This window comes from Sorex araneus, chromosome 6 (assembly GCF_027595985.1).
Source record: "Sorex araneus isolate mSorAra2 chromosome 6, mSorAra2.pri, whole genome shotgun sequence".
Lineage (NCBI taxonomy): Eukaryota > Metazoa > Chordata > Mammalia > Eulipotyphla > Soricidae > Sorex > Sorex araneus.
Window position 1 is genome coordinate 57,926,011 of NC_073307.1, and position 26,010 is coordinate 57,952,020.

The 26,010-nt window shown below is 41.5% G+C and overlaps 1 protein-coding gene across 1 annotated transcript in view; it reads right to left on the reverse strand.

Moving 5' to 3' along the window:
- Window positions 1-25,763, reverse strand: part of BLM (BLM RecQ like helicase) — a 69,752-nt gene extending 43,989 nt beyond the window's left edge. The window contains exons 1-11 of the mRNA XM_055142714.1: window positions 25,661-25,763; window positions 20,853-21,526; window positions 17,851-18,007; window positions 17,194-17,297; window positions 13,861-13,993; window positions 12,899-13,575; window positions 8,048-8,239; window positions 6,816-6,934; window positions 5,304-5,417; window positions 4,985-5,083; window positions 4,097-4,245 (exon numbers count right to left, since the gene is read on the reverse strand). Coding sequence (XP_054998689.1) covers window positions 4,097-4,245; window positions 4,985-5,083; window positions 5,304-5,417; window positions 6,816-6,934; window positions 8,048-8,239; window positions 12,899-13,575; window positions 13,861-13,993; window positions 17,194-17,297; window positions 17,851-18,007; window positions 20,853-21,526; window positions 25,661-25,758 — 2,516 coding nt within the window. The 5' untranslated portion in view covers window positions 25,759-25,763. The remainder of the gene's footprint in view (window positions 1-4,096; window positions 4,246-4,984; window positions 5,084-5,303; window positions 5,418-6,815; window positions 6,935-8,047; window positions 8,240-12,898; window positions 13,576-13,860; window positions 13,994-17,193; window positions 17,298-17,850; window positions 18,008-20,852; window positions 21,527-25,660) is intronic.
- Between the last annotated feature and the right edge of the window lie 247 nt (window positions 25,764-26,010).

Here is a 26,010-nt window from a genome sequence, read left to right on the forward strand (position 1 = left end):
AAGGCAGTTGTCACTTTAAGCCACAGTTCCTGAGTCCTGCAAATCATGTCACATCTTTAATCACCACTCACCTCATCCTGCAATTGGTGTAGTATTTATAGATTTAAAAGCAGATTGTTTGGGCTCAAGATCTCATTTCAATATTTCCTATAAGATCTTGTCAAAGTTATTGAATTTCTCTGTGCCTCAGCTTCTTCATCCATAAATGGAGGAAAATAAGAGCACCTATATCTTGGTTTTGGTTTTTGGACCACATATAGCAATACTCAGGGGGTTATTCTTGGCTTTGAGCTCAGGGATCACTACTGGTAGACTCAGAGGACCATATAGGATGCCAGGGATCAAACCTGGGTTGGCCAAGTACAAGGCAAATGCCCTACCCACTGTATTATTGCTCTGGTCCCCTATGTGGATACATCTTAAGACCTGTGTGGAGAAATGAGTTTATATAAAAAGCAAAAATTAATGCCTGGCACACCGTTACTACTGTACAATAAACTACATGTCTGAATCTTTTCTCTTTCTCTGTATTTTAAGGCTATTAAGTGATCCCACTGCCATTTTCCACCCGAAGAATGTTCTCACAGCAGGCAGAAGAGGACCATGCAGGGCAGGGCTGTAGCCCTCATGAGGCTGTCTTTACCAGGACTGTGGCATAACTGGAAGTTGAGCAAATCCAATCCAAACATGGGGACAACTGTTAGAAAAGACCAGGAAATAATGTTCCGGAAGAGTTTACTAAAATCTTTTATTATTATTATTATTATTATTATTATTATTATTATTATTTGCTTTTTGGGTCACACCCAGCAATGCACAGGGATTACTCCTGGCTCATGCACTCAGGAATTATGCCTGGCGGTGCTCAGGGGACCATATGGGATGCTGGGAATCGAACCCAGGTCAGCCATGTGCAAGGCAAACACCCTACTTGGGGTCAGACAGCGGCTCACCAGGCAGAACGGCATGTGTTGCATAGAGGAGGTCCAGGTTTGTGAGCATCAGCACCACATGGCTCTCAAGAGAGCTGGGAGCATCCCCTAGGGCCAATGGTGTGCTCCAAGCACAACACAGAAATCTTTTCCTTTGACTAGGGCATTCACACCCTTCCAAATAAAGAAGTGCAAAATATTTTAAGAATTCTGTCCAGGGGACCAAGAGACAGTACAGTGAAGAGGGCACTTGCCTATATGTAGGGTTTGATTCACGGCACCCCATAAAGTCCCCAAAGCACTGCCAGGAGTGATCCCTGAGCTCAGAGCCAGAAATAAGACTTGAACACAGCTGGGTGTGGCTCCAAAACAAAAAACAAAGCAAACAACAAGAAAGTATTTTGCTCAAGTCTTTATACTTTACCTGCATTTATTAAATTCCTCAACATCTAATTTCTTAGTGCCAATTATAAACAAGTTACATGTATTAAATTCAGAAAATGCATAATCTATTGCTCTTCTGGGATGATCTCCACAAACTAGCAAAGGGGTAAAAGGCATCTGTATCTACAAATAATTATTTCCAACGCTTATGCAAATAAAAGCTAAAATTAGTTTTATTTTGGGGTTGGGGTACTCATCTAGTAGTGCTTGGGGAGTGTTCCCAGAGTGCTTTGGGGGCCCACATAGTACCAAGGACTAAATCAGAGGCTCCCACATGCAAAACACATGATCTGGACCTTTGGATTATCTCACTGACCCACCAGCTGAATAATTTCTCAGGAGATGGAAAGTGCGTGTCTGAGGCCACAAGCTCAATCTTGGCACTGCCTGACTGCCTGCATGGCCAGTTGTGCTTCCGTGAAAAGAATCTTATTAAAAGAAAGTGAATCAATTGGTGTTTGAATATTAAATATAATGAAATACTGTCAACTACTTTATAAAATAAAATTATATCTATGTTAAAAAAAAGATGAAATGCAACAACAACAAAAAGAAAGTGAATCAGGGCCAGAGTGATAGTACAGTGGCTGGGGCATTTGTTTTGCATTCGGCTGACCAGGGTTAGATCCCTGGTGTCCCATATGGTCCCCTGAGCACTGTCAGGAGTGATTCCTGAACACAGAGCCAGGAGTAACCCCCAAGCATTGGCAGGTGTGGTCCCAAAACCAAAAGTAAAGAAATTAAATCTATAAAATTTATATTTAAAAATGCAATGGCTATCAATAATGAAAGCAAAGTATTTTTACTCTCAAATTTTACACAAAAACCTTTTTGCTCTGAGATTAAAATATTCTTAGCGACCAGAGCAAAGTAGAGCGAGGAGGCGCTTGTCTTGGGTGTGGCCAACCCAGGTTTGATTCCTGGCATCTGATATTGTTCCTTCAGCCCACCAGGCGTGATCCCTGAGTGCTGAGCCAGGAATAACCCCTGAGCACAAAAACAAAACCAAATTAAAGATAAAAAAATTAAAATGCCTGGCCCCAAAACAAACTCAAATTAAAAAAATTTTAAGTAAAATATTTCTGGGCTTGGATGTAGCTCAAAAGGCTAATCAGTACGTATCTCAAGGCAGAAGCCCAGTACTGATGCCCAGTACTGCATGATCCCTTAAGTAAGAGCAAAACCACCAAGAGCAAACCTCTAAGGACCAAGTTGGGAGCAGCTGCTGCACACTGCTGGGTGTGACACCTGCTCCCCCAGCCCCGCCCAAACCAAAGACAAAATATCAACAACAAGAAGCAGAACAAAATCGTCCATACTGATCATACACACGACATATTGACAACGCTGAGTGCCAGCTCTCTTCAGTCACAGCCCCTCACGCTGCACTGCACTGCAACATGCAGCTGTCACAGTCCCTGACATGCTCTCTCACTGCTCTGCATATTCCAAAGCACGCTGCTGATTTCACTCTAGGCAAACTGTTGCTTAAAATGTCCTAACTGCTCCAGATACTCTTCAAACTCAACACATGGACTAATAGACTAGAAGAAAAATAACATCTACATCTATATATATTTTGGCCTGAGAGCCATACCTGGCTATTCTCAGAGCTCACTTCTGGCTCTGTGCTCAGGGATTTCTATCAGGACTTGGGGGAACAGATGGGGCGCCAGGGATAGAACCCAAGTTGGCAGCGGGCAAGGCAAGTGTCTTACCTGCTATACTCTCTCCAGTCTGAAAAATATTCTGGAAAATGTATTTTAACCCTGCTACCCAGTGATGTTAAACAAATACTTGCTGAGTGTAAGTAATGAATCCATCAAAGACTGCACTTGTCTCTACAAACCTAGAGGAGATACAGTCAACCAATGCCACAGAAAATGGGGGCATTTCATGTGTGGGAAGCAAAGCAATTTTATTAAAAAAGAAAACTCACTCAAGAGAAAGCATGCTTCACCAGAAAGAGGGGAAGTAAAAGAAACTCTACGGTCCATCTTGGGATGCAGACAAGGAATGCCACTGGGGATTTCTGCAACGGTGTTTTGCTAGTGAACAATTTTGAATCTGGCAGCAACAAGAAGCATTTTGTTGCTGAGATGATCACCAAGTAAAAAAGCCGCAATACATCATTTCTGAACTGCTTTCAACACTGTGAAAATAATTGGTACTTCAGGGGAAAAAATGATAGAGCAAGGTCACCTGTTCATTTCATGAAGTATACTCTATGATAAGGAAGCCAGACAGAGGTGAATCAAAGCTAATTTATTACTAGGACAATATTAGGATCAACAGGCTCATCATGAAACCTACTCCTTCTAAAACAGATGTTGGCATCGCAGGAAGCAAAAAAGTGCTGTGGGCACAAAGTTTGCTTGCCCACTGAAATTACTTGAAGTTCTTTACATACACTGGCTTCTGGCCCCCCAGATCCCACTCAAATTGGTCTAGGTACAACACGCTCGAAATGGGACTTTTAAATCACTATAGGATTACAATATGCAGGAGGAACTCTGGGAATCACTGCTTTAGGGTTTTAAAACTCATGGCTTGTAGAGGTGGATAAGGGTACTCAATGGACTGAATCGCACACTTTGTGTGCCAGAAACTTGCCTGGGTTCAATCTCTGGCACTGCATGGTATCCCAAGCACCGTGGGTGAGGCCCAAGAACAACGACAACAAAACATCCCAAAACCAAAATGATGTCTTGATAACTTACACCTGAGGGGTGAGAATCTTTAGCTGTGTGAGGATGTCCTTCTGTACTCTGGGATTAGCTGTGGCAGTAAGAGCCATAACTGGAACTGAGGGAAACTTCTGGCGAAGCATATTCATTCTCTTATAATCCTGGCGAAAATCATGCCCCCACTAGTTTGGAAAAAAAAAAAGACAGCTTTTCAGGACCCAGAGAAAGCAGGCATGAGGAAGTAAGTCTGATTCAGGCATGCCCCACACGCTGACTGCAATCTGGCAACACTGTGGTTTGTAATCTCAGGTGCCACAACAGAAGTGTTTATCAGTTCGTGTGTGACTCTCATTGAATACCACAACCAATTGTGTGAGACCCCAATCATCACAACAAAAATAACAAAAAGAGGCAAAAGTAGAGGAAAAAAAGAATGCCATGCAGACTTTACGGGGCTCCCAGTTTTTTTTTGTTTTGTTTCTGGGCCACACACAGTGATGCTCAGGGGTTCCTCCTGGCTCTGTGGTGCTCCAAGGACCATATGGGATGCTGGGGATGGAATTCAGGTCAGCCACGTGCAGGGCAAACACCCTACCCACTGAACTATCTCTCCAGCTCCATGGAGTTTCCCTATATTAGGAAGTAATCCTTACATTAAAAGCAAACTGTCCAACAGTTGAGAACCACCTACTCTACAATGAGAGAGTAGAATATCATGCTATTTTCTCTTCATTTCTGAAAGAGAAATGAGGTATTTACTGATAGGCCAAAAATATTTGGTAAATTCCACTTTGTAATCACCCACATCCCAACATGAGAGTGTGTGTAATTTCTTTTATTTCATGGGCTTTCCTTTTCTCTCTCAAGTTTTCTAATACAACTATTTTGTTTCATTAGAGCAACAAAACACAAAATATTTACCTGACTGACACAATGTGCTTCATCAATTACAAAACGTGCCAATAGCTTCCTCTCATATAGATTCTCCAGAGTAGAAATCAGTCGATTACTTGCACACACCTAGGCCAGAAATATATTAACTTTTTTTCACTCCAGGAATTAAACACAAGGATTCAAACATTGGAACACTGGAAGCATGCACCCCGCTGCTGTGCAACACCCCTGGCCCTAACACTAAAACATTTAAACATCACATCACTTAAAGAGTTTTCACTTTATGCATTAAAAATATATCTTAGTGGCCATTAATGTCATATTTTAAAATAATAAATATACAAACCTTCTCAGGAGTAACATATAGAAGTTTTATAATTGGGTCTTTTTTTGATAATTGGAGATAAATACTTGTAGCTTCTGAGTCAGTCTTGTCACCTGTCAGATATGTAGCTGGAATCTAAGTATAAAGCAGTAAATAATGTAAATTTTATATTATAAATATGACTTGAGTTTATGTTTATCCTGTTTTTAAGTTATGTATTAAACCTGCCCTCCCCATAATCTCAACAAAAATATCAGCACATTTTTAAAAAACCATTATGCCAGTGATAGCAAATACTCAGTACAGTTTAGTTTGAAATAAATACATAACCATTAAAAAGTAAGCAAAAACAGGGTCAAAGGCATAGTACAAAGAGTATGATGCTTGCCTTGTACACAGTCAACCCAGGTTTGATCCCCATGTTCCCTGAGCACCACCGGAAGTGATCCCTGATCACAGAGTAAGGAGTAGACCATGAGCACTGCTGCTGAATGTGGGCCAAAACAAAACAAACAACCCCCGAAATATTCTCCCCTTATGCATAACGCATATATTCTTACCACTATTTACTTCTCTTTTATTATTTATAAGTAAAGAAATCAGCATCCAAGAGATTCCAATCCAAGTGTATGGCTACATTCATTTTTAGATAACTCTATCTTCAGGATTTTGACACAGAGTGACAGTGGAAGGGGTTGTATGACTCTGAATGAACAAAGGCCACTAATATTGGACTCAGTTAGTTTTTGGAAGAAAACTAAAATGAGTGGTCCTGTTGAGAGGTGGTGACTAGCACAATCCATAAGACTAGCAGAATGCATCATATACTTCCTTAACATCAGCCAGGAAAAACAGGACATGTGCAGGTACATTTTAAGAGATAAAAGAGTTTTAACTATGTTTATCTGTTAGCAGTAAATAAGTAAATAAATAAATTCATCTAACGTGAAAACAATAAACTTCAATCATCAAAGTATGGGTTAAATGTTCTTATGAGGGGCCAGAGTGACAGTACAGTGGGTAGGGTGTTTGCCTTGCAAGTGGCAGACCTGGGTTTGATCCCCGGATCCCATATGGTCCCAAGTACTGCCAGGAGTAATTCCTGAGTGCAGAACATCACCAAGTGTGACCCAAAAAGGAAAAAAAGAAAACCCCAAAAATGTTCTTATGAAAACAGTTTTTTCTAAAATAAAATCAGACTTAATTAAGAAAGATAATAATCAGAATTTTCAGACTTTTGCTCAAATATAAAACTTAATGTAGGGCCAGAGAGTACAGGAGATAAGGGTAAGGTGCTCACTATGTGCGTGACCAACCTCGGTTCAATTCCCAGCGCTGCATATGATTCTTGCCCAGAACTACCAGGAGGGCCCCTGAACAAGGAGTCAATAAGATTAAGTCTGAGCACAGCTGGTATGACCCCTACACTGCCCCCCCCCAAACAGGACAACCTAATGGAACTGTGCTTATTCACAATACTGAAGTATACTGTTTGTAAATCACGATTTTATTTTTTAATGTATTTTCACTTACATCCATGGAAGTCAGCTTTTGGACTTGATCTATTATAAGTGACCTCAAGGGAGAAATGACAATAGTGACCCCAGGAGAAACACAGGCAGGAAGTTGGTAACACAGACTTTTGCCACCTCCTAAAGGAGAAATAAGGAGGGAAAAATGTCAGGTTCTATCTTGAGAACAGCAAGGCAAAAATTACAAAGAAACCCACATATATTACTACACCACGTAATATTCCCCAGGATGCTAAAAATTTGCTATATTTCAATGAGCAAAAATATTTAAATAACTTAAATGTGTGAAAATAACCTTTCAGGACATCTTTTATATAGTCAATGATGATATAACAAAAGCTAGTAAATTTTAAGCAGAATACTCAGATGCAATAATGACTATTTAAACACTTTCTCAGAAAACCCAAATAAGCTTAATTTCTAGCAGTACAAAGGATTACTAATTATTATGACGTCAGCATTAAAATAACTATTTTATTACTGTTACTTTTCTGGTTTTGAGCTACACCTGACAGTGCTCAGAGATTACTCCTGGCTCTACGCTCAGGAATTACTCCTGGCAGGGGACAATATTTGGTGCTGGGGATCAAACTCAGGTCGGCCAAGTACAAGGCAAATGCCTTCCCTGCTGCACTAATTCTCTGGATATGAATGATGTGATATGATGATAGTATACTATCTCTTGAAAGACTGTAAAATCATTGACCAGCTCTCATAAACTTTAATAGTAAAATGAAAAGTCCTGGATCTCTTCAAAACTAGGACCAAGAAAGAATACTTTTCATTTAATTCTCACTCTAAGAGCCTCACCGCACATGTACATAAGCAAGGGGCTCAGGAAGGGGCAGCCTTGCATGAGGTCAAACTGCTGCTAAGAGGTAGGGCTCGTGATTTAATGTGTCATGTGCCACTCTACTGTAAACTGACAAGAACAGGTTTGATCCCAGTGACTTTCTGTTCTAGTGTTGATTATGAGGAAGAAAAAGCAAAATTCCTAAAGAAAAACTCTAGATCAATTAAATGCAATGTGTTTTGTGCTGAAATTCTAAAGGGCTATGAATGTTATCATGTCAACAGCCCCAATGAAGGAATGTATTTTCTTACCAAGGATTGGGAGGTTACGGTCCCTAAATGACAGAAATACTGTATAGGTGTTCTTTTTATTTCTATTAAAGAGCTTTCATTTAATATCTGCCAATGGACTCCTGCCAATTCTTATCTAAAAATACATACCAGTGGGCATTAAGATAAAACAGTCTTCACCAAGTAATGCAGCATTGATCGCCTCTAGCTGATTAGTCCTAAAATTATGCAGTCCAAATTTTTTGTGAAATATCTTCATCATTTCTTTTGTGTGAGGAAGACTAAGGCTTTGGAAATGCTCATGCTTCGAATTTCTGGGTGTCAAATTTTGTGCCAACTTGTCTAAGAAAACAATGTTAGAAAAAAAAACAATGTTAAGAAAAATCAGTGCATTAATGCAAATTTATTTTGACATTTGCCCGTGTTCAGCAAAATCACTGGGTAGGTACAGAATCATTCCATACAACACATCTTTCTTTAATCACTTAACGGGGTTAGTTTAACCCCATCATCTAGAGATTTCCAAAGGAAAAAGCTCAAGTCCTTTCCTTAATTTTTCTTCAATACCCACCACTACCATTTATTCCCTCCTTTACTTCCTCCAGATCTTCAAGACAACCATGGGCTTTCATCTCTTGAAATTCCCTTTCCTGGCTCCACAATTCTCTACCTGTCCCTTAAACATGGGAGTCTTTAGACATCTGGGAGTGAGTACTTCAGACATTCCCAAATTTTATTTTGGGGCTGTATCTGGTAGTGCTCAAGGACTACTCCGGGCTTAGTACGAATGGGCCATGTAGTACTAGGGATTGAACTGGAGCATCCAGCATATAAGCATGTGTTCAGCCCACTGAACTACTACCTCTCTGACTCCAGAAGTTTCTTTTTTATTGGTTTTTTTTTTTTTGGGCCACACCTGGCTGTGCTCAGGGGACCACATAGGGTACCGGGGATACGGGGAACCAGGGCAGTCATGTGCAAAGTAAATTGCCTTATGCACTGTATCACTCTGATCCCTCTAGACATTTCTTTTTGTAATTTTTCTAGTCTTACAATTTTTTGGGGGGTCACACCCGGCGATGCACAGGGGTTACTCCTGGCTCATGCACTCAGGAATTATTCCTGGCGGTGCTCGAGGGTCCATATGGGATGCTGGGAATCGAACCCAGGTTGGTCGCGTGCAAGGCAAATGCTCTACCCACTGTGCTATCAGTTCAGCTCTAGTTTTACAATTTTTAACATCGCCAATGTACACAGGTTTATAGATCTCTCCATTATGGAGGCAGGACTTAGGGTAAACCCATACCTGGTGGTGCTGAGGGCTACTCCTGGCTGTGAGCTGGCATCATCTAGGCAGTGCTCAGGGGACCATGCGGTGCTGGGGACCAAACCTAGATTCCACATCCAAAGCATATGCTCAGACCTATCTCTCCTAGATCTCTTTAAGAACAGACCCACACCTTCCTATTCCAATCCTGCATTTCTATTTGTCAGCAAGACTTTATTTTTTCTTCTAGGTGATGCCCAGCTAACTCTTGGTGGTCCCAGTGGACCATGTGGTATTGGGAATCCAGCCCAGAGCACCTACATGGAATCATTTGCTTCAATCTTTTAGGCTATCTTCCTGGCCCTGAAAGCCATTTCTACCTAAATGACTTACCAATATTTGAAGCTCAACTAATCTTAATATAGCCTTCCTAAGCTTTCCTCCAAGTCAGTCTCTTGTCTCCTAACTCCCCAGGTTCTGTTCTAGGTATCGGCTTTCCCAGCCACCAGGTCTGAAACCTCTTTCCCAGCCACCAGGTCTGAAACCTCAGAGCCTTCTTTGCTTCCTGACTGTCCTTCCATCATTTCTCGAAATGCCACAACAGCAGAGAACATGGCAGCTCCTTGGACCCTGACAGTTAACTGTCTCAAAGATAATTGAAACATTCTTTCTTGTTTTGTGTTTGGGTCACACTGGGTGATGCACTCAGGAATCACTACTGGCGGTGCTCAGGGGACCATATGGGATGCTGGGAATCAAACCTGGGTCGGGCCGCATGCAAGGCAAACATCCTACCTGCTGTACTATTGCTCCAGCCCAATAATTGCAACATTCTAACATGATACAAAAATCCATAAATGATTATTTTATAAATGATTATTTTAAAGGTCAATGGTACAACTGTAAGAACCTCTTTGTATTAGGTCATCAATGACAAAAATAGGGAGGGCTGTATATATTTTTTTCTTTTTTGGGTCACACCTGGCGATGTCCAGAGGTTACTCCTGGCTCTGCACTCATGAATTACTCCTGCTAGTGCTTGGGGGACCATATGGGGTGCTGGGAATTAAACCCGGAGCAGCCGCGTGCAAGGCAAATGCCCTACCCGCTATGCTATTATTCCAGCCTGGGAGGGCTATATTTTGTAAAATCTTAAATATAAAAAGTTGTTTCCCATAAAAACACAGTATATTCAAGATTTCATAAACAATTTTCATACTCTTTCCTCTAAGGAAACATTTTTGGAGCATTTTCAGTGGTTTTTCATAACAAACAATACAAAATAAATTATTTCTGTTTTGCTTTGGGGCAGGAGTTGGGGTTCAGGATGGAAACATCTGAAATATGGTGGTGGGAAGGTGTAATGATGGAGGGATTGGTGTTCCAATAGTAAATGTAATCAAATATTGTAAACTAGTTTATAAAATAAAAAATAAAAATAGACAAAGAAAGAAAAATAAGTAAAATTACTGGCATTGCTTAATAAAATTTTCTCTCTTAAAAATGAGTATATCCATATATACAAAATATAGTACATTTACTAATAATTCACCTCTCTACAGATATTATCAGTATCTTTTAAGTTTGTGAGAAGTGAACTGTAACTTCATTTGTTAGCACTGAAAAGTCACGTACAAAGTGGTACAGAATTTCAGATAAATACTTTACAACACTAATATATCAAGAGTATCACATCACGTTTGATGGGGTTTAAAGTAGAAGGCAACCAATCTAAGGGGAAAATACCTTTTTTGGATCATTTTTAACAACTATAGATAATAAACTGCTCTCCAATTTATTTTCTCCAAGTCTGCTCGGATTGGGACTGGGCCTTCTCCACCCAGACCTCCCATTTTCCAGTAGCTTGGCAGCCACACCCACAAACTGCCCCTGGCGCTGTGTAATCCCACCAACGGCCAACATCCAGAGACTATATGACCGAGTTCCTGGAAGAGACATGGAGTCTCTTGCCCCCTGTGCCTCGCTGTCTTCACTGGGGCTCCTCAGAGGGGATGGGTTGCCTTTTCCTCCCCACCCCAAGCAGAGCCTTGACAGTTGAAGACCTCCAGAACCCAGCCACAGCCATGCTCAAAGGCCACTTTCCACACGTTCAGACGAGCCTCACACATGAAGGGACCTGGGGCTGAGATCTCCAAGCCTGCTCGGATTGGGACTGGGCCTTCTCCACCCAGACCCTCCATTTTCCAGTGGCTTGGCAGCCACACCCACAAACTGTCCCCAGCGCCATGTAATCCGACCAATGGCCAACATCCAGAGACTATAAGACCAAGCTCCTGGAAGCGCGCAGGATAAGTATCTTTTGAATAAAATGAAAACATCATTATTCTCCCTCTTGGAGAACCTGACAAGCTACCAAGAGTCTACTGCCCCCATGGGATAGCCTTGCAAGCTCCCCATGGCATATTCATATCCCAAATAGACGTATACATACCTCTCGAAGAGCCCGGCAAGCTACCGAGAATATCCCACCCGCGCAGCAGAGCCTGGCAAGCTACCCACGGCGTATTTGATATGCCAAAAACAGTAACGATAGGTCTCATTCACCTGATCCTGAACGAATCGCTGGGAAAGACGAGTAAGAGAGGCTGCTAAAATTTCAGGGCTGAGTGTAATAGAGACGTTACTGGTGCCCACTTGAGTAAATCGATGAACTACGGATGACAGTGATACAGCGATTGATAATAAATTATTTCGGTTCTGTTTTGGGGGCAGGGTTTGGGGGTTTAGGATGCAAACATCCAGAATATGGTGGTGGGAAGGTGTAAAGGTAGTGGGATTGATGTCCAAATATTAAATGTAATCAAATATTGTAAACAACTTTATAAAAATCAAATTAAAAATAATTAGGGAAAAGAAAAAAACACATTTTGATTACTTTATAGGGCGATATAAGGTTTTAAAATTGATTTTGACCTTTTTTCTGCAGTCTTTATGGTGGTGATTTCACACCTCCAAAGACTTTCCTCACTTAAGTCATGAACTCCCAGACGGTAGGAGCCAGTTCATTCCTATTACTAGGAATCAGTATAGACTATGGCAGTGAGGGGATTCAATACGTATCTTTTGAATAAAATGAAAATATCCTACGCCAAATAGTCTTAAGAAATTTGATTTCATAATCTCATATTAAGATATGTAGTATGTTCCTCTACTTTTTTTTTTTTTTGGTCACACCCAGCGATGCACAGGGGTGACTCCTGGCTCATGCACTCAGGAATTACTCCTGGTGCTGCTCAGGGACCATATGGGATGCTGGGAATCAAACCCGGGTCGGCTGGGTGCAAAACAAATGCCCTACTCCCTGTGCTATTGCTCTAGCCCCTATTCCTCTACTTTAAAAACAAGTTCTCACTAATCCAGAATTTAGAAAATGCACATAATTACATTTTAACATGTAAATTCAATGTTGCTTTTGCCCATCCCCAGAGCCATTGTTTGAGGAACTAAAGCGTGTTAAAGGCAAAGGCACATTTACAATGACTTTAGAGCTTTACTACAATAGGTCATAATTACACATTTTATAAATCTACAGCTGCTACTGAGACAAAAGAGCAACAGCTTTTGAAATTGTGATTTGTAATTCATATTATCAGTAGGAATTTGCATAGAAACAATGTACTTTCCTGGCAATGATGGTTTTTCTTACACAACTCCCATTTTGGATAGTTTTGTTTTCATATAATATATAAGCATCCCATTTATTTGAAACTTACCAGTGTAACTCTGAATTGACCCTGAAAAGTTTTTATTTTGAGCAGTAGATGCCATTCGAAGACAATTTGTTTTGGCTGGAGAAATTCTTTCTGATGATTTAATTGGCTGCCCTTCCTTAATGGGCTGATAGGCAGCTGTAGAAGTTTTACTGGATGTTAAATTATGCATTATATCTTCCCAGTCATCATCATCATCAAAGTCATCTATTTCAAAATTGTCCATATCAGAGAGAGCCTTTGCTTCTCTCCCTGAGTCTGTTACAGAAGTGGCATGTTTATTCTGATCTTTCACAGCAGTGCTTGTGAGAACCTTCCCGGGGAAATAAGAACTTTCGTTTCTTTTTTCTGGCCTTGGTGATTCAAGGCAGTTGCTGCTCACAGAGGACTTCTGTATACGGGAATTGAGTGACTGTCCTTTAGTGTGATTCTTCACAGTAGCTGGGAGTATGTTTTCTGCTGAGGTTGTTGTCTGTAAACATTCCCCGGGAGAAACAGAATTTGAGGGAAGTTGTGGAAAACTCCATTCCTTAACATACTTCTCTGTAGGATGGGCAGAAGGTGAGGAAACAGGTGCTGCACCCTCCACAGGGCTGCCGAGGGACCCAGGCCTGCACTGCCACCCTGAGCAAACAGTGGCATCGCTGGGACTGAAATCTGCTTCAGCTAGGAGTCTCCTTCTGAAGCGAGAACACAGAATAGGGCACCAAGGATGAGTTGTGACTAAAGGCTACATTAGTATATCTTTTGTTTTCCTCCCAAATAGAAATAGTGGCAAAATACATCCTCAACCTCAAAATTTGAGTACAACCACTAAAGGGACACTCTGAAAAATTAATATATTTAAAACATAATGATAGTTAATTTCCTTGTTGGAATGCCTGAAAACCTGTGCCCTATCCAGTTCTAACTCAGAGAGGTGGAGATACAATCATCAAGACTCCAGAGAAGAAAAATCAAGGTACCTGAGATTTCGTTGCTGAAGCAGTTCATTGCCACAATTCAAAGTTTTAAGTTCATCAGCAGAAATTGTGTCGACTAATTTACAGATGTGGTCCATCACACACATAAGCTGCTGCTGTAAACTTCTCTGTTTCACTATAAAGTAATTATACTGCATTATTTTTCCTTGAAAAGAAGAAAGACTTTACTCTTGGCTTTTTCCATCTGGTGACTCCTGTGTTCCTTTTTGAACACAGGCTCATATCTCTCTCTTCCCTCATAGTTTCCCTAAATTTCTTTAAATACAACTATTTTACTTCACTAATTAAAAAAGATAAGATTTTGAGTCATGTAATTGAAGCAAGATTAAACAAGATTCATAGTTTAGAACAACGACATATTGTTCTATCAACTGCCTGTGCAATAGTATGAACTAGACTGTATTTTATATGTAAGCACTTAGAATTATAATATCATTTGACTTCATGTTCTCAACATTTCTTAGTGTAACCATCAAAAGATATAAAATGACATCAATTTGCTGTTTATACAAACATCAGGTGTAAATCTCACCATTATCTTCACCAACTGTATCATTAAAAGGGCTGGACACAAAAAATTAAAATAAAATACACAGGGCCAGAGAGATGGTACAGTGGGGAGGGTGCTTATCTTGCCTGTGGACAAGCCAGGTTCAATCCCTGGCACCCCATATGGTTCCCTGAGCACCACCAGAGTGACACCTGATGGGTGTGGCTCCCACTCCCCAATAAATCAATGAAACAAGAATGATTCAATAGGCAAGGACTTCCCTAACAGTTCTGAAAGGTCCAGCATCCAGGCTTTCTCTTAGTCAAAAAAACCCAGGGCCATGAAAGTCTTTTGGAGTCTGCCTCCACACTTCTCAGTGAACATCTGATGGAGGCAACTCCATGACAATGACATCAGAAGATTTTTCCGGGCAAGAAAACGTCTCCTCTCAACCTTAGATGGCTGCCTCTCTGCCACCACACAGGAAAACAGCTTGAAAATAAGATCAAAACAAGGAAAAGTAGCAGAGACAGAAATAAATGGAGAGCTGCGATGGAACAGATGAGAGAAGGTGGGTGTTGAGGGATTTTCATGCTGACAGTATTTGAACATCTGGACTCAGCGAGCTCACTCCACAATTTTGTTTGCTTAAGTGGAATAGTAAAGAAGTACAATGTTAGGGTCGAGGAGACAATGCAGTGGGTAGGGTTCTTGCCTTGCATGCTGTCAACCTGGGTTGGATCCTTAATACCCTACATGGCCCGCAAGCCCTGTCAGGAGTGATCCCTGAGTGCAGAACCAGCAATCGGTCAAAACAAAAAACAAACAAAAAAAGAAGTATAGGGGCTGGAGTGACAGCACAGCGAATAGGGTGTTTGCCTTATATGTGGCCGACCCGGGTTCGATCCCCAGCATCCCATATGGTCCCCTGAGCACTGCCAAAAGTAATTCCTGAGTGCCTGAGTGCAGAGCCAGAATTAATCCCTGTGCATTGCTGGGTGTGACCCAAAAAGCAAAAAAAAAAAAAAAAAAAAAAAAAAAAGAAGTATAATGTATAATGTCAATTTCCTTCATATGAAAGAAAGAAAAATACTGGAGAGGGTAGCAATGGAAAACAAGGAAGATACCCACTCTACATTTAGGGCCTAAAGTATATGAGGAGAAATCAGATTAGGTGGCTGTAGCACAAAGTATCCCCAGGACACAATCAGAGAAATAAAAGAAGATGATCAGGGAAAAGAAGGAGGCTACCAAGAAAGGGCTGGAGAGGGCAGGAGTTGAAGGGTCTAGAGAGAAATGCCAGGGCAGACATAGGTATAAGCATCTGTAAAAGAATAACCTAGGAGACATGACCTTTAGTGAATGATGGAAATAAGAATGTAAGGTATGAAATGGGAAAAGCAGAATTGCTAGATTCTATGCTTTCTCTTTTTCTTCAAGGAGAATGGGTATTAGATTGGAAAGGGAAATAAACAATGGTTAGAAGGAAATGAAAAGCAACACAGGCTCAGGAAGAGATACAGCTACCAGAGAGGAGCTCTGTCTCCTTTTGGCTAGACAGATTACACCTCAGAATACAAAGAAAACCTGCAAACAAGATCTCACTGATAGGTAAACCGGAAAGTTGACAGATGAGTGAAGACAGGCAAACTTTGTTCTCATTTAAAAAAAAAAATCTAGAGACTGCCAAAGGATACAGACTAGAGATCTTAATGTTAATTCAAGGCAAAATCTAGAACATGCTATCAAAGGGTTGCTTTGTGACTCTAAGGAGAGGAAATAATTATAGCTAGCCAAGAGTTCATACAAATAAGCCAGCCATCCTAGTGTAGTTCCTTCTGTGAAGGATCTCTGGACTGGAGGTACTGTTCTCTGAGAGCCTGCAGTGCAGTCAGGAGCTTGTATTCCCAGTGCCCATGTGTGCTGAGCAAGTACTGGCAGCTTTGCTGTTCACTTTGATTTGTGGGCCACACCTGGCAGAGCTCGGGGACCGAATGTGATGTTGGGGATTCAAACAGAGGGCAGCAAGATACAAGGCAAGTACCTTAACCCCTATACTAGCCCTCAAGTTCTAGGTCTGCTGTTTTGAGCTTGGGGGCTCTACTCTCTGCAATCCCAAGCACTGCAAACAATTTCTGGCTGCACACAGTCATGTGTGTGCAAACACCACAAAAAAGCAATGCGGGGGCCAGAGCGATAGGACAGTAGGTAGGGTGTTTGCCTTGTATGCCGCTGACCTGGATTTGATCCCTAGCACCCCATATGGTCCCGAAGCCCACCAAGAGCCAGCCCTGAGCACCACTGAGTGTGGTCCCAAAACAAAACAAAAATCATTGCAACTCCCAGAGCACATAATTTAAAAAAGACGAGCATCATGGCCAGGAAATGCAACTTCTGGTGAGTAGCACAACAAACCTTGGCAAGCACAGGCATTAACTTGTGTGCCTCAACTAAGAGTGTAACCCTGTGAACTTGTGTGCAAGCACTGCAGCTAAAAATGTGTGAGGTACCTCTGATCCTTTCAACAGTAGTGAAGGAGATGGAGCAAAGGGAAATGAAAAAGAAGGAAGGAAGAAGAATAAGGAGGAGGAGGAGGACTGAGAGCTATATTATAGTGGGTAGGCACTTGCCTTGCACACAGCTGACCCAGGCTTAATTCCTGGCACCCCATATGGTCCCCTGAGCTGTGTTAGGAGTGAACATAGCATGGAGACAGGAATATGCCCTGGGTAGAGTCAGGTTTGACTCCAAACCAAAAATTTTAAAAAGTAGTCTAAATACATGTGTCTAAAATGCTTGGGTGCTATCACAATCTGTGCTGTTACCTTGGTTAGATTGCTGCGTAGTCCTTTTCTCGAGTTTGGACAAACCCTCTGACATGTTAAGATGACCTGCCTTTCCCTCAGACGTGTCAAGGTCCTTTAATATACTATAAATTAAAAATACAAATTCAATCATGTAAAGACTGGACACTTTATCATTTATCTCTAATATTTTCCCACAAATTGTCAGGTAGTATATAGTTCAATACTTGAGCATGCTTTTTTTTTTTTTTTTTTTTGCTTTTTGGGTCACACCCAGTGATGCTCAGGGGTTACTCCTGGCTTTGCACTCAGGAATTACTCCTGGCGGTGCTTGGGGGACCATATGGGATCAGACCCGGGTCGGCCGAGTGCAAGGCAAATGCCCTACCCACTGTGCTATCCACTGTGCTATCGCTCCAGCTCCATTGAGCATGCGTTTTGCATATGAAATCCCAGGTCTAATTCCTAGCACTAGAATGGTTCCCTAAGCACAAAGCAATGAGTAGTACCTAATCAGGTATAACCCCAAAATTTAAAATAAAAATGTTTACACTTTCATTTGACTATAAATTACATTGGGTAGAAGCATGACATATACACAAAAATGATACCACATAAGGTTACTTTAGATATCCCAGAAACAAACAACAATGCTCATAAATAAATAGGCCCCTTTACCTAGAGCACTTTAAAGAGGAAGAAGAGGTAGAGAGCATTCCTTCTGGAGAAGGTGGAACAAAATCTACACCACAATCATCTTCATTCAGCTCAAGACATGGAGAATTCTCATTTGAATGCAATTCCCTTTCTTCTAAGTTTTTCTTTTCCTTATTACCTAAAATATAAGTGATAAATACAGAATACTTTAATAACAAAATGAAGAACAGGGCATGAGAACTTAGGAGTGAATGCTTCCAGTGAGTCACACGTGGCAACCCCACCTCTGATGCCTCTCCTCTCAGGCATCACCATTGTCTTCTTTCCCCACAAGTGGTTAAGAGTCGACTAGATCAAGTCAGCTTAATGCAGGACTGAGGCAAATTTGCAAAGTATTTTCCTAACTCTCTCACTTAAATTATAAAACAGATCTTAGCGCACTGACACCTCTGGTCCAGAGACACAGCGGTAAGTCCCAGAAGACACCACATTGCCAGAAATCTCTCTGGCCCTGTACCGAGCCAATTTCACCGGGGCACCTCAGCTCGACCAAGTGCGCTCTTCCTGCATGCTCCAGATGAAGCCCTGGCGACCATAAGCTTCCACAAGCAAGGCCCAGGTATTTGGGATCTAGGACTAAAACTCCAGGCCATATGGCGGGTGCCCCCCGATCCTGGCTGTCATGCCCACAATCTGCCTTCAGGTGCCATCTCAGCACACCAACCGCCCTGTTCCAGGGATTCCCAATTGAATCCCAAAATGGATTAGTTACGCCCCTACAGAGATGTCTCTGGACCCCAACCATTTACAATCTTAGAATTCCAGAAGCGTGGGGCCGCTTTTGCAGACCTCTCCTATTCAAAGTGAGCAACTGTCACTGTCACTGTCATCCCTTCGCTCTTCGACTTGCTCGACTGGGCACCAGTAACGTCTCCATGTGAGACTTGTTACTGTTTTTTGGCATATTGGATACACCACAGGTAGCTTGCCAGGCTCTGCCATGCAGGTGAGATACTCTCGTTAGCTTGCTAGGCTCTTTGAGAGGGGTGGAGGAATCGAACCCAGGTCAGCCGCGTGCAAAGCAAACACCCTACCTGCTATGCAACAGAAAATAAATTATCTAGTGTCTGCCCCTGACAGGCAGGCTTAAATGGTGGTGGGAAAATTTGAGCAAACTATAATGCCCAAAAGTAGAGAGTGTATTGGGGAAATTGTCTGCCATTGAGGCAGGGACTAGTGGGAGGAACACTGGGGACACTGGTGGTGGAAAATGTGCCCTGGTGGAGGGATGGGTGTTCAATCATTGTATGGCTGAAGCTCAAACAGGAAAGCTTAGTAACTATCTCATGGTGATTCAATTAAAAAATTGTAAAACACGTATTAGTTTTAGCATTTTTTAAATATTAATCACTCACTTAAGGATATAGTACGATGAACAAGTTTGATTACTGTGCAAACACTGGCTTGCTACTATGGAGACTTGGTTATTCAGGTGTACTCATTCAATGTCTCTTTTTTTTTGTTTGTGTTTTGGGTCACACCTGGCAATGCTCAGGGGTTTCTCCTGGCTTATGCACTCAGGGATTACTCCTGGCGGTGCTCAGGGAACCATATGGGATGCTGGGAATCAAATCCAGGTCGGCTGCATGCAAGGCAAACACCCTACTTGCTGTGCTATCACTCCAGCCCCCACATTCAGTGTCTCTTAACTGAGGGAAAATACAATGCCAACCTGTACTTCTCTAGTTTACTTTGGTTTTTGGGTCAACCTGGTTGTACTCAGGGCTTACTCATGCCTCTGTGCTCCGGGATCACTCCTGACCAGCTTGGAGGACCAAATGGGAAGTCGGGGATTGAACCCAGGTCACCTGCAAGGTAAGCACCTTACCCATCGTACTATCTCTCTGGATCTACTAGTTTACTTTTCATCAATTTTTTTTTACCACATAAACCTATTTAACTATAGTTTTTCTTATAATCATTTTTCAGTCTGTTTACCCTGGGATTCGATATTTAAACATTTTAGTCTCACATTTACAATTGCTTCATTAAAGTGGGCAGTAAACTTGCATATATTATGATCTAGACATGTAAGAACTATGAACTAGAAACACAATAATTTGGATGTAACCTGCAATACTTTAATAGATCATATTATACATTAATATAAGATAGAAAAGTCATACAGAAATCACAACAGAGAGGTTATTTTCCCAATTCTAGTACTAACTAATAGGCCATTCAGAGGCCATCTTAACTTTTTTTTTTTTAATTCTTTTATTAATTCACCATGTGGAAGGCCATCTTAACTTCTATGAACCTTATTTTATGTGTAAAATCAGAGATTTCATTCGTGTTAATTTAAAAATTATTTTAGTGAGGCCATAGGCATAGCAAGGGTGCTTGCTTTGTATGCAACCAATGCATGACCGATCCCCAGCACTGCACAGTCTTGAGATCACTACCAGCAGTAAGTATAGAACTGGGAACAGCCCTGAGCACTGCTGACTGTAGTCCAAAAAAGATGTAAATAACATTTTTTATAATCTGGAGATATAACTAGTGGTTGAACTCATACTTTGCATGCATGTGGCCCTGGGTTAATCCCCAGCACTGAAAATATCACACTGCCCCCCGCCCCCCCCAAAAAAAACCTCTAAAACTGAAAGTATTTCAACAGAGTAAAATCATGGTCAGAGAGATAGTACAGCAGGTAGGGTGCTTGCCTTGCGTAGAGTCAATGTTGGTTTGATCCCCAGCACCCCATAGGGTCCTCTGAGTCCACTAGGAAACATCCCTGAGCACTGCTGAGAATGGTCCCCAAACAAAAACAAACAAAAGTCAACAGAATAAAATCATTCATCAACATATCTTGAGCAATTTAAATTGCTCAAGAATGGGCCAACAGATTGTTCAATACACACCGCTATAGATTCTAAGGATAAGTCATAACATTTCGGCTCAGTTCTTAATACCTAACTCGTGCTGAAGAAAACAATTATTAAAAATAAAACTACTTTTACCTTTTTCTTCTCTGAAAGGAGTTTTTAAGCACTGACTCTCCTGAGCATCTTCGTCTGTAAGCTCTTTAGAGTGGAGGTCATCAATGCAAATTACATCGCTACTTAACCATCCTGACTCATCTCTCTGCTGCATGCTTTCAGGGGAGGAAGGAGAGAAATAAGCCTTTAATGTACTTGTTTTACGAAGTGGTGCTTTAGAAAGGTTTCTCTTAGACACTTTTGATTTCTGAGCAGTGCTAACTTTTATGAAGTGATTTCTGGATGGGGTAATAAATGCTTTTGAATCTCCGGAAATATCAAAATCATCCATATCATCCCAACCAGTGGTAGTAAGAAAAGAATCTGAAGAAGAGCTAAATTCTAATTTCTTGAAAGTAGCATCACGGGATCCTTTTGTCAGCGGCGTGTTCTGTGTTGGATATGATTCCTCCGGTGGAGCAGACCACATTTCCTGCAATGACGGCTCGGAACCAACTGTCTTGCTTCGATGGCTCTCCGGAGCATTCAAGTCACTGACCCTCGCTGGCTGACTGGAGGTGGGGAGAGTGGGCTCACTGGGAAATGCCAAACGAATGCTGACATCTTTATCATTTATTTTGGGTGTTTCCGCTGCTGAGACACTGGTCACAGAGACATCACCGGCTGAAGATACTTTCTTTTTAAAAGTAAAACCTCTGAAAAAATAATTGAAAATCCATATTAGATAATTTCACTTTAATATACCAACCAAGCACACAAAGCAAAACTATACTCTATTTTCTTTTTACTACATTACCTAGCAAAGATGAGCAAAGACATAGTATCCCTCACTCTCTGATTTTACAAGTTTTAAGATAAAGGCCAAGGATGTGGTTCAGTGATATGCCTTCAGGCATGAGGACACAAGTTTGATCCCTGGCACCATCCATATGCCAAGTTTTGAGTCTAATGGCACAGTTATTGGGATCGCAGGCACCACCAGTTTGCAATCTCCACTGCTCCACAGCTAAATGTGCTACCCTCAGACATAATGTCAACAAAGGGAAGGGGTAAAACTTACGGAGCAATTTAAATTATCACCACAGGCTCTAATCCTCCCATTTCAGAGATTAATTATCCAGTTTGAGAGTATCCAAGCCATTCTCACTATTTTCTCAAGCTAATAGTCCTTTCCATCTCCAGAGGGCCGGAAAGTTCAATACTTAGCACTAGCTGGAGCAATGACACAGCCGGTAGGGCATTTGCCCTACATGTGACTGACTCTGGTTTGAACGCTAAGTACAGCCAGGAGTAATTCTTGAGCATAGAGCCATAAGTAACCCCTGAGCACTGCCAAGAGTGGCCCCTCCCAAAACAAACCAAAACAAAACAAAAACAAAAAAACCCAGCATCAAGCACACTTTTCGAAAGTCAGAGGCCTGGGTCTGAGGTCCAATACTACAAGTACTACAGGTCTTCCAGCACCAAGCCTGGGGTAGCTGAAACAACAGAGCAACAACCAGCACCAATCATCTCCAGAAGGGAGAGAAAGGCAGCTCAAATTATAAAGAGATGTATCACCTAAAAAAGCACAGGAACTAATGATTACACAAAGGGGCCTTAATGGCAAGAAAACAATTTAAGTGTTGAATAAACACTAGCTGCTAAGTAAGCCTCAAGAAGTTGGGGTCCGATTTTATGCCGAGTAGTGTTAAAATGATGTAACAATCTATATTTAGTCATTTTTCATGGGAAAAGCACGCATATTTATGAGGGCAAAAGGTGAGCACGTGAAATAAGAGGAACATCATCATACTTCACACATAGATCACAGTAAATAACATGCAGGGATATACTCTTTAGTATGGCTACGAGGACAAAGATGACTGGTAGAGGAGGCTCCACCAACCAGCACCGTCCAGTCAATATGAAGCTATTTCTTTCTAAGGCTATAAAATATAAAACATTAAGGGTGGGTATCATGCTACCCCCTCCAGACTACGAGCAGAAGGCCAGTCTTCTTGTGGGGCCTGAGATTAAACTCACCCAGTCCCACTCACGTGAGGCAAACACTCTCACTGATCTGCATCCTAGCCCTCTTGTGAGCTTCCTTCGCATTTTTAGTCTCCTTTAATAGCAAAGGTGAGTGCTGGTGTGAGGTGCTGGAGCCCGGGGCCAGGAGCAGCAGCGTTTAGTCATGTGACACTCTGGGAATTGGTGCGTGCTCCTCACTGGTGATGCTTAGGAGCGTCTAAATTTTGATGCTTCTAAATTTGGAGGGATAATAAGGAGATTACAGAAAAGATTCAAATGTGGCTACTTCTTGCTACTAATAAAAAAAAAAAGGTTTATGGGGAAACTGTTAAAAACTGTTAGCTAGAGGCTGGGGAGATATAGCTCAAAGGACTGAAGCGTTGCATGCAGGAAGCCTTATTTTGACCCTTGGTACCACATGGTCCCCCTAAGCATTGCCGTAGTGATCACCAAACACTACATCAGGAATTGCCTCTGAACAATGTTGGGTGAGGCCCCAAAATTCAAACCAATTCAACAAACTGCTACCTATGTTGAAATTCAAATAACAGATAAGAGTCTTGAACACCTGTTGAATTTAGTGACATGAAAGGCAATGGTGGGCTGGAGCGTTAGCACAATGGATAGGGCGTTTGCCTTGCAAGCGGCTGACCTGGGTTTGATTCCCAGCATCCCATATGGTCCCCCAAGCACCGCCAAATGTAATTCCTGAGTGCATGAGCCAGGAGTGACCCCTGTGCATCACTGGTTTCAAGCCATAAAAGCAAAGAAACAAAACAGTAACAACAACAAAACGAAAGTCAATGGTGTCTTTAAAAGAACCCAGATTAGTGATCAGAACCTACTAAGGGCATGATCAATAATATAAATTATTAGAAATCACTATAAGTTGAAATATAACTTGGAGTAGAAAAGAGAATAAGGACTGGAGGGATGGCATAGTAAGTAGGGTGTTTCCCTTGCATGCAGCTGACCTGGGTTTGACGCCCAGCATCCCGTTTGGTCTCCCGAGCCACCAGGAGTAATTCCTGAGAGTAGAGCCAAGAGTAATCCCTGAGCACCATCAAGTGTGGACCAAAAACCAAAACAAAAAACAAAGAAAAAAAGAAAATGAAAGGAAAGAAAACTAGATAGATATAGCTTAAATGTTACCTCTTTTTGAAGGGGCTGTAGGTTATATTAAAATATTAAAAATATTGGTCCTGGGGCTGGAGCAATAGCACAGCGGGTAGGGAGTTTGCCTTGCATGCGGCCGACCCAGGTTCGTATTACCAGCATCCCATATGGTCTCCCAGCACTGCCAGGAGTGATTCCTGAGTACAGAGCCAGGAGTAACCCCTGTGCACTGCTGTGTGTGACCCAAAAAGCAAAAAAAAAAAAAAAAAAAAAAAATTGGTCCTAATTTACAAGATGTATCATTCATTATTCAAAAGATATCTCCTGAACAAGCATTACGTATGAAGCAACACGCAAAAGTATCAAACAGGCTCTGGGAGAGCACGCTCTGCACATGGAAGCCCAAGGTGCGATCCCTGGCACTGCATGCTCCCCTAGCAATGTACCCGGAGTAGCCTCTAGTCATTGCTGGCGATGGTCTAAGAGCAAGAACAACAAAAAAAAAGGGCCAAATAATTTACATGTGCTGCTAAAACATGCCTTAGCTTTTGCTAAATACAATAAAAGGATTTATTTTTTTTAATTTATTGTTTGCCTCTTATTTTATTTCATTTTTTCTGCTTTTTGGGTCATACCCAGCAATGCACAGAGGTTGCTTCTGGCTTATGCACTCAGGAATCACTCCTGGCGCTGCTCAGGGGACCATATGGGATGCTGGGAATCGAACCCGGGTTGGCTGTGTCCAAGGCAAACGCGCTACCTGCTGTGCTATCACTCCAGCCCCTAATTTTTTAAAGAAAATTAAACCATTTAATACTGTCACTGCCATTGTCATCCCGTTGTTCATCGATTTGCTCGAGCGGGCACTAGTAACTTCTCCATTGTGAGACTTGTTGTTACTGTTTTTGGCATATCAAATACGCCACAGGTAGCTTGCCAGGCTCTGCTGTGCAGGCGAGATACTCTTGGTAGCTTGCCTGGCTCTCTGAGAGTGGTGGAGTAATCGAATGGGGGTCAGCCGTGTGCGAGGCGAACGCCCTACCCACTGCGCTATCGATCTAGCCCCTCTAATTTTATTTTTTAAAGAAAATTAAACCATTTAATACAATATAAAAAAATGCCTATTTTCATTTACATATACTTCTTCAACTCTAGAATCTAAAGTATGTTACATTAATTTTATTTTATACTTGGATCTTGTTATGGTAATAATCATGTTTCACACTTTTAAGGGAATTGTGTTAATATATTCTGGAATTTATAATGGAAGAGGTAAGGCCTACACATGCAAATTTTCCCCTTACACTTTACATAAACACTGTGGTTTACAAAATTGTTCACGATGATTTGCTACAGGCATTCAATATTCCAACACACCAGTTCCACCACCATTATATTTTCCCTCCACCATTGTCTCCAATTACAATAAAAGAGTTTAAAAGAAAGATATCTTGGGGCTGGAGCAATAGTATAGTGGGTAGGGAGTTTGCCTTGCACGCGGCTGACCCAGGTTCAATTCCCAGCATCCCATATGGTCCCCTGAGCACCGCCAGGAGTAATTCCTGAGTGCAGAGCCAGGAGTAACCCCTGTGCATTGCCAGGTGTGACCCAAAAAGAAAAAAAAATAAATAAAAGAAAGATATCTCATTTGTATGATATAGTGAGTTAGTAACTATAAGACAGCAAACTGTTATACTTACGAAGATTTTGGTTTGAAAACACTTAATTTATTATTAAGTTTTCTGGCAGAATGACGCTCTAGCTGCTCTTGTAGATTATTCTGAGGAACAGTAGCCATGGTCCTAAAAAACTAAGGAAAATAAAAAACAAAATAAAGAAGTTATATATTTAATGATAACTCTTACCAAAGGCTAAGACACTGTCCCAACTGTGCCCAGAGAAACGATTTTTGCCACTAAACTGTATTAAAATCTAGAACTGGTAACATTTGAATTTTGTAATGTTATTCTTTGAACATCTGAGGCCCTGGGTTCAGCCCAGCACAACCATTTTGTATTAAAAATGGGGGAGTCGGCGCATATGCTGCCTG